This window comes from Ixodes scapularis, unplaced genomic scaffold (assembly GCF_016920785.2).
Source record: "Ixodes scapularis isolate PalLabHiFi unplaced genomic scaffold, ASM1692078v2 ptg000303l_1___fragment_1__unscaffolded, whole genome shotgun sequence".
In the NCBI taxonomy this organism is placed as follows: domain Eukaryota; kingdom Metazoa; phylum Arthropoda; class Arachnida; order Ixodida; family Ixodidae; genus Ixodes; species Ixodes scapularis.
The window spans coordinates 912090-923821 of record NW_024609955.1 but is presented as its reverse complement, the minus strand read 5'-3'; the positions used below and the strand labels follow the sequence as shown (position 1 = coordinate 923821).

The window sequence follows — 11732 nt, the reverse complement described above, 5'->3', positions numbered from 1 at the left end:
TAATCTAAGATTACTACGACATACCAGTTAAGGAAAGTTGGTCTTCAAATGCGGACACCACACGCGAGCCACAGCGAGCTACAATGGGGAGCAGTGCCACGCTTGAGAAGCCTATCGAGGCACAGATGTTGTTTGGTCTAGCCACAGTTTACAAAATGGCCGCTGCAGCAAGAACAGCGGGACTGCGACTGCTCGCTTTTAACAATTCTGCAAAGCGGACACCTATGGCAGTTTTTCAACTGAGATGTTCAAGTAACGGTGGTGTAACCCGTGCCAAAAATGAAATGGAGCATAGAGACCCACTTTATTCGGCTGGCGGATGGAGATTCTGCACACCGACGAGCTGAAGCACTAGCGAAGTCAGTGCGGACGACTGGTGCGCACTTGCTGCTGCTTGTCCCTCTACAGCCTGCAGGAAAAGGGGAGGGCATTATGCACAAAATGCAAACTGTTACGCAACACATTAGTAAAGTTAAAAGCACGCCAGAGGTTTTCAGACGCGTTGCAAGCAATACTATAGGAAACTTTTGCCAAACAACTTTTCACCTTGGTAAGCTCTGTGCAGTCATGTTGCAGAGCAGTTTTCACCATTCACCTTATTAGATTACTCGTAGACAACGAGTTACTGGCATTTTAGGTGCTCCTAAAGCACAGAAGAAAAGAGAATGGCTGTGTTAACGAAAGAAGTCGAGAAGTCTGATCAAAGGCGTATGTGGGGCGAGTAAATCCACCCTTACTCTGTTCTCTTTCCCCTTTGGAGCTGCCTTGGTGGCGTCCTTGCCTGCGCTTGCGAATGATGCATTTTAGTTACACTGACGGCAGAGTTGCCGCGTGACAAGTCCTTCAGTAACGAGGCCAGTTTCCTATAATTACACGAACACACGCTGGTGGCGGAATATTATTTATTTGTTTCTTTAGTTACTTAGAATTACCCTCAAGGCCCCAAAGGGCATTACAGAGGGGAGTGCATGGTTAGCACAGTTCTGATTTTAGCGTTATCGGTGATGGTGACAATATCATCTGGAAGGCCATTCCAGTCTACAATAGCTTCTGGTAGAAGGGAATGTTGAAATGGTCTTGGGAAGGGTAATCTTGCACGAATGATCGAGTCTTGCAGAGATATAGCTGGGCTGGCTGAGGAGAGACTGTCGTAATGGTTCCGAATAGTACATTTTATGGAAAGGCAAAGACGGGAAATTCTGCGACGAACGGAAAGATCAGGAAGAGCTAATTGACATTTCATTGCAGTGACACAAGAAAGGCGAGACTAATTAGAAAAAATAAATCGAGCAGCACGATTCTGGACAGATTCGATTTGCGTTAGTTAAAAAAAGACTGATGTGGGTGCCAGATAGCTGAAGCATACTCTAGTTTAGGGCGAACAAGCATGGCGCAAAGGAGACGTTTAAGGATAGAAAAGGCAGAGTTGAAATTGCGACAAACAAAACCGAGTGAGCGGTTTGAGGATGATATTGTCTCGTCGACATGAACATTCCTGGATATATTAGTGGTTAAACGAACGCCTAGATATTTTTACTGTGTAGCAGTCAGAATGGTAGTGCCATTGAATGTTAACGAGTTTAAGGGCTGGAAGCAAGAATGTGTAAAGCAAAGGTGTGTGCATTTGCTAATGTTGAGACACATCTGCCATGTGTGACACACTGCTTCAAGAGCTTTTTTATATAACTTGCAATTCAAATAAAATGAAATTTACATGGCTTATTTGGCATTACAATCGGACTACAAATATGTACTTTGTTTTGAGGTAACCTAATTAGATTTATTAATATTAAAAATTTAATTTGCAATGATTATGGAAAGGATTAACGCAAATTAAAATACTGAGCTCAGAAAATAAACATAGATCAGTGAACTGAGAGGTATGTGCAATCCAATAAGGTATAAATGAAAGCTCTAGGATGATTTATAAATTACTTATGACACTTTTGAACCTTCCAGTTTCAAAATCATTTTTTGCCGGATGCCTAAAAGGCACCCACAAAAAGCCTGACAGCCTATTTAATATATTTCTAGCCCTCATTCAATATGTCGAAAATCCTTCAGGACAAGATGATAAGTGCTTGCCAAACTTCAAAAAACACATTTTTAAAAATGTGTTTTCTTAGTAAAATTTTGCTTCAAAGAGCAGTGTCTCCCCTTAAATGCCGTTCTGGAGTGCAACATGGTCATATGGGTTTTTTATTAGTCTATAAACAGCACAGGTCATCAGTGAAAAGATGAACAGAGGATGAGATGTGAAGAGGGAGATCATTAATGTAGATTAAAAAGAGCAAAGGCCCAAGCACAATTTCCTGTGGAACACCGGAAGAAACGGGAGAGAAAGAGGAGGATGTGCTGTTAGTGAAAACGAATTGAGAGCGATGAATAAGGAATGATTCAATCCACTTAGGAACATGAGGATCTAGTTTTAGGAAAGAAAGTTTAAGAAGAATGCGATTGTCCGGGACTTTAGCAAAAACTTTGGCGAAATTAAGCAAAACAGCGTCAGTAGGAAAGCCGGTGTCAAGATTGTTAAACAAATCGTTAGTTAGAATAAGTAGTTGGGTCCCAATAGAAAGGCGTTTCCAGAGGCCATGCTGCACATTGGTGAAGAAATTGCAGGAATCCAGGAAGTTAATCAGGTGCCTGTAAATGACATGCTCGAGGATCTTGTAGAGGCAGGTGAGTGATATTGGCCTACTTACTAATTTTCCGGTCAGAGGGCAACACCCCTGTGTCCACGGACTGCTCAAATATCTTTGAGGTAAAGACCGGATGAAAATTTAGTGTTAGTGAGAGCCTTCGTAATGATTTCCTCTATGCCACATGATGGAGATATTTTGAGGTTTTCTATACCGCTGAAAACACCCTGAATGTTTATAACAATTGAATCCATTGGAAAATCATTCTCTATAACAGGAGAAATTCCAGTAATGGGTGTAGAAATAGTGAAAGCATCAGAAAACGCACTATTTAAATATTCACATATTCACTATTCAATATGTTATTACAAGAGCTATTCACTAGATTAATTTCAGAGTACAAATCTCCAAAATTTGCGAGGGTTGTTTATTAACATATTAGGTAGAGTTTGCAGAAAGAATGTCTGCTTAGAGTTATCAGAAAGAATGTGTGCTAACACCCCTTTAAAATAGTTTTTTATTCGGAAGAGCAAGTGGCAAGCTTAGGCCAAGTATTTCCTTTTTTAGCGCTCCTGAAACATCTTTTCTTTTTATGAGATAAACGATGAAGTGGATTATTGAACCACGGTTTAGACGTAGTAGTTCGGATTGTCGAGCACAGTATGGTAATTTTCAATAAGTTGAAAAAATTTTGTCTCAAGGCTTGCCAATTTTCATTAGCATTATGGCACTGGAAGGTTTCATTGAAATAAACAAAATAAAGCCTTCGCTGTTGGACACTTCAAATACACATACAAATCATATCTGGTTTCAGTCTGAGTCTAAGAACACTGCCTTCTAACTTAACTGGCTAAAGTAGGGTTGACCAAAATCAGCCTAACAACAATAATTGGGAGTGCACTACACTACAGTTCTCTTAACACCTACGCTTGCAAGTCGACGGAGTGCATCGACTGCCTCTCTCTGCACGAGCAGCATTTCCTGCTGAACTGCCAGCTGCTGCTGCTGGGTGGCCAGCAGACCCTGCTGTGTGGCCAGCAGTTCTCGCTGGACAGCCAGCTGGTCCTGCTGAATGGACAGCAGATCCCGTGCCGTATCAACTCCAGACTTGGCCCTAGTTCTCCGGACTGGCATGGCACCTGGTGGATGCTGCACTGCTAATGACACGAAACACATTTGTAATAGCGTGCACACTGCAATAAACAATCGCAGCTTTCCCATCTTTTTCGTTCGTACCATTCGGTGGTAGGGGGCATGCCACTTGCGCAGGACGTTCCTCCTCTCCTCCCTTTGCCATGTCGCCTTCAGCCACAGACCCCTGCATAATATAATTCAACTATGTAACACACCACAACGCTATACAGCCCTTCTAGTTATACCTGTGTCTAATAGTGTGCACCCTAAACTCAATATTATTTTTTTTTTCGAATGTCACGGATTTATTGTCTCCGAGTGGGTCTAGAAATGTGCTGCAGCCCCGATATCCAAGCTTTCGTGGAAAACACCACGAGGCAATACATTCGCACCACATTGTTTTGTACATTAGTGTTCAATAAGGTAAAAAGCAACATGGTGTCTTCTCATGATCCAAGAGATTCACGGTACTTATCGAAGCTGCTGCTGCAGCCGTGAAGTCCCACAGCGGCGCGTCCACTGTCGGGGGCGCACGCCCGCCCCCTCGAGAGAAATCCGTCCCCACAAAAAATAATAATTTTTCTTGCTCCGCGTTTAGGGACGGCCCATCACTCGCGCCCCCACCGGCATACCTGCCAACCTGTGGACATTACAATTCGTAAAACTCACGCAATTGCGGGGGGGGGGGGGGGGCTGTTTCGCAAGGTGGCAAGGCTTAATGTCAGCCTTGTCACCGTGCAAAACGCTTACATTACACGTGCACGTGCTACAGAATCCAAACTTCTCTCCTTTTTGGACGGCACAAAGCACTGGAATTCCGACGTGTAGGACTTCAAGAACACCTGAAAGTACCTCTTTTTAGGTTTGGAATTTGCCATTGCACCGCGAAGCCACCGCAACCAGGGGAATGCTATGATTACACGTGTAACAAACACAGACGCTGCACTTCTCGCCTCGAAACTGGCCGAAACAGAGGCCCAACCACGTCTGAACACGCCAAACCAACATGCGCCGCCAAACACACAAACAAAGGCTTTGGGCTTTGGATTGATTTTGGATATGTGGCCCCCGGATAGACGGATAGTAAAAACCACAACGCTGCCGTGGACGGCACCTGTCGCCCTCTTGTGGCAGTGTGAGGTACCGCCAGCAACGGTTTTACGAAAAAAATGTTTAAAAAAATAGAAATGAAAAAAGTATCTTTTTTTCGTAAACTTTGAAGCAAGATTCGTAAAATCGTAGAATTAGTCCCAATTCATACATTTTACAAAAACTTCGGAAGAGTTGGCAGGTTTGCACCGGTCTTCTGTTAGGGACACGAGACTCTCAGGTCGCAAGCCCACGTCTGGCATGCACGTGAGTTCCAGAAAGTTATTCTTTATGGCCGAAGGGCATTTAACTCTCAAACTATTACGCCCCATAGTGTATCTCGCTCCTCCTTGGTAACAAAGCTCTCTGTAGCAGTCCCCGAGAAAACTCGACTTTCACCGAGAAAGTCCAGGAGAAGCGCAAACTGTCGTGCCGAGACGTAGCGACCTAGCTTGCGCTTCTTAGCGTTGTCGGCCACAACTGTCTTCGCAACGTAAAGGGTTGTAGTTAACGTTGATTGTATTCATTATTTCAGCACATTAGGTACTAATTCATGCAACCAGATTTCTGGAATATATTTTTTAATTTTGTCTCATGCTATTCATTTTGCCAACTTAAAAATAATATTTTTACTGTTATACTCACCGCGGTGTTTTGAGATTCTCAGTGGGGACACTTTAAGGGAAAAATCCCGATAGAGTTTCAACTCAGTCGTGCGTGTTGACAGACGTCACAATGGAGTTGGTTCGCCGGTGGAGTTTGCCAAAGATGGAGATGAAGCTGCTCCCATTGGCAATCCCACGAAGGAGATTTACCACTGCTTCTTTCAGCATAGACAGACGGGCGATGAGGTCAGAGGGGATGCACCTACCGAAGAAGCTGCATCACAGAGGCTAGCCTCACCACGTCATGTCATGGCCCTGCTCTTTTCAGCATGTTATTTATTATATTGCGCCAGAAAGCCAGCGACATCAGTACCTGGGCTAGTTGGTGCCACTGATCTCTGTTGTAGTAAGCTGGATCACGGATCGAGGCTCGTCTTAATAGGGAGGAGTGGTGCCACCAGCGCCCATCACTTGACATTGGCTAATGCATAAAACTCTATGGGAAAGACAAAGAAAAGTGACGTTCCCCCTCTCGTAAACTGTTGTCGTCACTGAATCTTTTGGCTGCTGTCGGGAAGCCTGTCAAATAGCTAGTGCACAAACATTAAAACTGACAACCCTCGCGGTTGTTATATAGAAATGTTTTGTTGTCGAGAGTGACTCTACTGGGCAAAAAATGTACAGCAGCTCACTGAGAAGAGAGTTACCTAAAGGTACCTCGGAGTCGGTGGCGATTTCAATGAGTCGGGTTTAGCAGGTGACAAGCTTGAAGGCTCTGCTATGATTTCGCTCACTCCCGGAAAGACGCTGCCAATATGGAACTTTGTTGATGTTCAGCAACTTCTGGGCTCCCCCACGACGGCATTATTGACAGCAAGTTTATTTGTTCACTCCACCACGAGAGCAAGCTTGCCAGATCAGCCATGGGTGCTATAGCACAATATTTTAATGGGCATTCGAATGCTTGAGAAATCGCAATTCAACCTCCAAACACACAATAAAATTATTGCAGCACATCGTAAAATACATGCCTTCGAACACTGTGTAGAAGCTTTAATTTCCTTCTTTTGTGTGTTTCTCCCATAGACTTGCGTGTATACACGACTTGCATTGACGTCACATCAGCCACCATTGCTGCGGACCATGCTCCAGTGCCCGTACCTTCCGGAGCACACATTTAGGACCAATGAATTTCTTCCTCTCGGAGAACTTTGCGGAGAAGAACAGATTCGATGCTGCCAAAATGTATGTTCCAGAGGGTACGGGCACAGGAATGGTATGGAGCCATATGACGTCCCGTGCAAGGCACGTATTGCTTGGTGCCAAGCAATGGCTGCCGGTGGCGCCACCGACAGACTTCCGATTTGAATCCAGCCTACTACAATAGAGACCAGTGGTTGGTCCACGCTTCAAGAAAATTGGTCTATGCGTAGGTTTACTCAGCTGCACAAATTTCCGTAGAACTATGGCAGCAGTTGAAGAAACGTTTAGGGTTCCTGCCACATGACAATGTTGGATGCGCAAGAAGCAAATGCCCGTGGCTCAGAGTCCGGTAGAGGCAAATGTGCAGCCCTCCCCGTCGCAACCTCCGAGGCGGAGTTGCGGAATTGCACACAACTGTTTTTAACACTTCGACAAGTCGCGCGAGCGAGTTGCGTGAACTGCTCGTGCCGCAGAGCACGTGAGCTCGGCAGCTGTCCAGAGTGATGAGCGAAGATTGTGGAATCAGGGCTGCCGAAGCGGCATGTACAGCCGTTACGATGAGACAGGAGCACGTCGCTTTGAAGAAAGCAGGCCAGCAGATAAGAAAGGACGTGGTTGCACACTGCACAGTTCTGACGTCACCCGTGATAGAGTTTTCGTGTCATCGACCTCCAGACCAAGCGGGCAGAGCTATACGTAGAAACCATGGTGTAATACGCCACGTCCTGTCCAGTTCTTCCTTCTTTTTCGTCTCTGTTGTTTTGGTGTTTTACATCATGATGCAAAACCAACTAGCCCAACCAGCCATCCTTATACACCTTTCCAAAAAACACCCAACCCCAGGGGCAACAAACTGTTTTCGAGCCCAGTCACTGAGTTTGAGGCTAGACTCTCACCAGCGTCCCTCCTAACCCTAACCGAGTGGACTGTGATGTCAATAGGCGCAGCCTGTGTAGGCGCAGTTTCAAACACTGCTGGCGGATAAATTATCGTCGTTTCCCGCTATATTTTGTGTTTCATGCTACATGTATTTTCCCGAGGACATTGAGAAAGCATTGTCCCACATTTAAAAAAAAAAAAAAAAAACTAAACTATTTTTGTTGGGTACGCGCGCGACAGAACGAGTTCGATTGGAATGTATAGTTCTAGTTGTTTGTGTTTATTTCTTACGATAAGCTTTGACGGCGCCGCAGGATTCACCGCATGTGAAACGACAAAGCGCTTTGCTGTCAAAAATAAATTGCAACAGAAGAGGGCCGAAAGGCATGCATTTTTCATGCTCACAAATAACGTGTTTACCGATGGACAGGACACGGACATACAATTGAGGAAGTGGTAACATTCAAACAATATATCGTACGTACCACACGATGCAGCGTTATCCGAAAAGAATTTATTTGAGAAAGATCTCAAATAACACAGTCACAGTCGACGACAGTCACATCTTGATGATCGGACGGAATCAGAGATGACTTCGTCTTGGGGCCCGTTTTGGGAAGAGCTACCTTTTCTCATAACCGCACCAAAGCAAAGAAACAAACGCGACTGACCCGTTTCTCACCCCAACCCGGACAGCTATATTGGGAGACGACTGAGGATTCTACGCGGATTATCTCTGGGAGGGGGAAGAACAATGTTTGCAAAATCGCGTCGAGGGTCGTTCGACGTCCTTCACCTCCTTCCTTTCCCGTGAATGTCGAGCAGAAAAGCTTGAATGGCAGGTACTTACCAGCCTTATTTATCACAGTGGAAGATAACACAAAAAGGGTACGCAGCACGCATAAAAAAAATTAAGTGGAAACTTTCAAGAGGGGCGAGAAAACATTGAATGCAAAACCGCAAAAACGTAGGTAGAGAACCACGCCGAGCGGGTCTTCACAGTCCCAGAGGGTGGCAGAAAATTTCTAGCTGATAGAGGGCGCGAGAGTCGCACCAGCCGCATCAGCATCAGCAACATGGCAGTGGCCTAGGAGCGTTTTTTGGAAAGGTGTATACATAGAAAGAGTTTGGCCATTCATTGGAAAGTATAGGAAGCAAATGAAGAGGCGCCATTGGCCGAAAGCGGGCTGGGCGTGTCCCAGGGCGTCTTCACAGATTTGAATGTGGCCAGCCAGAAGCCGCAAATAATACCCTGGCAGTGGTCGCGAGAAACAAAATTAATAAGTGCGTCGGACTAACCCTTGGCGAATGAAAACATGATGCATGTGATTGTACTATCACGGTCATACAAAATCAATATCTAGGAGAACGGTCGACATGATCTGTATGCCAGGCGTCTGAGCCACGTCCGAGCGGTCAGACTCTGTCCGAGCAAAACAGAGTTCGAGCGGGACATTCGATTCTTACACCTTTTTGCACGATCATAATCGAAGCATCACGTAGACTATATTTTCACAGTGTTGCCAGATTGGGCTATATATAGCCAAATTGGGCTACATTTTTTTTTAGTTGGCGTCAAAATTTCGCGTTTGGCTATGTGGCTATTTTTGGGCTATATCTAAGGGTGCGGCGAACTCTTGACGAACCTCCGGTTCGACGTCGAACTTTGAGGTTCGATTAGTTAATTTTCAAACTTCTAGTCAGTTTCGAAAAAAAATTGCTTATCTTTTGGCTAGTTGAGAGGAGAGAGAGGAAGGAGGATGGCTTCAAACTTCTACAAACGTCGGGGTTTTCACAATGCGCAGAGAAGCAATGCTAGCAGAGTTCAAGCGGTCTCCCCACAGCGCAGTGAAGCAAATCAAACAAACAAATTGCACTGTTTTTAGAGGTCCAGTAGCGCGTCTTCTACCCGGACGTAGACTGAACCCTCCAAACGCAGCTTTGGTGCCCATTGCGAAAATTCTTAGGCATCGCCAACTTTAAGAAATGAAACACAATCAAAAATAGCGTGTACCGGAACGGGGGACGCTCATATTCTACACAAAGAAAAATAGACGGGTGGGTTATTGGTAAGAACCTTAGATATAAGGGGTGCTGGTTTGAAACTCCCAGTTCTGGCACTTCTGCTCCTGCATTCTGTTCTTTTACTGTATGGTTATAACTCCCGGGCCTCAGAATACAGCGGTCCATGTATGTTTTCTATTTCTGAAATCCTACAAAGGATGGGTAATTAATTGTTTCAGAAATTTTCATCCTTCTGAAGCATTTTTTTTTATATATCAGGGGACCTAATGCACACAAAAAGTGGCGCATCAGAGGGTTGAAAAAGAGAATTTAACATGTTTTTTGCGCGTATGAAAAATTGTCAATAAAAGGCTTAAGAATCGTTCTTTTTAGTCTTGGCTATTTTGGGCTATATTTATTTTATGGCTTTGGCTATATTTGGGCTATACCTCCCAGCCGTTTGGCGGTTTTTTGGTGGGACCATCTGGCAACACTGTATTTTCAGCCATAAACAGTTACTCTATTAAACTCTTTGGCACAGGTTAAAATTTTTCGCGCTAACACTGCTAGGCGATTATTTGCGGCTTCTGGTTGGCGTGTCAAGCCTTCTATCTGCGTCTCGTACAAGCCCTGGCTCTGCCCGCTTCTCCTATTGACCAAAGTCTCGACGACAGCGCTACCAAGATCGCACGAACGGAAGAGGCCGGCTCTCCGAAGCGCGGCTGCTCGTGGCTTCGTTTGGCTTCGCACGAAACCAAGTGCGAATGAAACGCAAGACATTCTTCTCGCGGCAAGTGCGTGGTTTGAGTGCTGCGGAAGCCACGCTAACGTCGATTGTCCGGTAGATCAGCGCCTTATCACGGCGTGAAACAGCAGGTCAGCGAGGCTAGCGTGTGCCTTCTGCCACACGTGAGTAGACCCACTGACCTGCTGTTTCACGCCGCGATAAAGCGCTGATCCACGGGACAATCGACGTTCGCGCGATATCGTTGGAAAATCTGGAGGCTGTGCCACAAAACAGCTGACGCCGTGTTTAAATCCTATGGGAGCACTATAGTGGAAGTCGCCCTTGTGCAAGATGAAACGAAATACAGCGGCTATTTACGGCATACAGCACACGCTGTCAGGATGTCACGACAAAGAATTTCGGCCCAATGGCTGGGGGAGCCAGTTTTTCGGTGCCTACCTTGTGATGTGAAAGTGTCGCCCTTCGGCCAGTCTTGTCTCGGAGTCGGGGTGTGTCGTAAAGCTGGTGTCTACGACGTGGAACTAGAAGGCCTATGAACTGTGCGAGTAGAACGTCGCACGACTACGCAGGAACAATACAAAATAACTGCGACCGCGAAATGCGAAGCATGGTGCGAAGCGTCGATTGCCGCGGGCACGGCGAAAGACAGCTACGACACTGGATTGGATTGAAAGCCGCAAGTCTGATGTTTCACAACAAACCGTTGCTAGGGGTGTTGCTAAGGGCGAATACACCGTCGTTGAAAAATTCGACGTAGAACATAAACGTCTAAAGAAAAATACACTACTTTTATAAAATTCCAGCATGCAGCACTCCGCATTTCGCACCCATGGAACTAGTTAGCCAGGGAGGATTGTGGCATGGTTTCGGTTTCGATTGACAGGTTGACAAGAGTTCATACGCAGAGCAGGCCGTCTACATCACCATGACTCTTGTGACTTGGCAGCGGGTCAGGTGCCCCAACCAAGGGGCTGGCTGGCATCCTGACAGGAGCTGCGAGAGTTTCACAAAACAGCGTTCCTGCAATTATTAAAATAAACAAATGTTACGTGCGTGCTTGACCCAACATATGAGAAACCTAGGAGAGCTGTGAGTATTCAAATATCTATCTCCTAATGCCATGCACAAATGTCTTGCATGAACCATGTGCAAAACTTTCATTTTGTTTCTTGAGTTCTTAATGGTTGGAATGAAAATGCAAATTGTGATGTTGAGCTATAGCGTACAGCAAACTGAGCAGGCGCAGATCAACATATTGGCATGACCGGCATGACACTGCTACGTACAACAGCATGTTCTTGCCCGGTATGTTCAATAGAACCTACGACGGAGCTTGATGGTACTTATATCTCAACTAGAAAAGGAAAATATTAAGAAGAAATTAGAAATTAAGAGGGAGCGCTCCTCCAAGCCCCATAGAGAATACAC

The 11732-nt window shown here is 45.4% G+C and overlaps 1 protein-coding gene across 6 annotated transcripts; it reads right to left on the bottom strand.

The window, feature by feature from the left end:
• Window positions 1-285: 285 nt before the first annotated feature.
• LOC121834033 lies at window positions 286-11231 on the bottom strand. Of its 6 annotated transcripts, none has more exons than XM_042287773.1 (4): window positions 11206-11231; window positions 3879-3960; window positions 3570-3799; window positions 286-409 (listed from the first exon to the last, which is right to left on the bottom strand). In XM_042287773.1, the coding sequence occupies exons 2-4, from the start codon at window positions 3937-3939 to the stop codon at window positions 305-307; spliced, it is 396 nt and encodes a 131-aa protein (XP_042143707.1). In that variant the 5' UTR covers window positions 3940-3960; window positions 11206-11231; the 3' UTR covers window positions 286-304. The 6 variants fall into 6 exon arrangements, with proteins under 6 accessions (XP_042143707.1, XP_042143703.1, XP_042143704.1 ...); XM_042287769.1 differs by lacking the exon at window positions 11206-11231 and adding an exon at window positions 4619-4776; XM_042287770.1 differs by lacking the exon at window positions 11206-11231 and adding an exon at window positions 4619-4776 and having other exon boundaries at window positions 3570-3796.
• Window positions 11232-11732: the final 501 nt, after the last annotated feature.

Bases quoted from the DNA above. Each gene is read 5' to 3' on its own strand.
- LOC121834033 (XM_042287769.1), bottom strand. From the start codon at position 4,654: ATGGCAAATTCCAAACCTAAAAAGAGGTACTTTCAG. The intron at 3,800-3,878 runs GTACGAACGAAA...TCGTGTCATTAG, and splicing joins ATGCCCCCTACCACCGAATG to CAGTGCAGCATCCACCAGGT. The intron at 410-3,569 runs GTAGGTGTTAAG...CTTTTCCTGCAG, and splicing joins CACTCCGTCGACTTGCAAGC to GCTGTAGAGGGACAAGCAGC.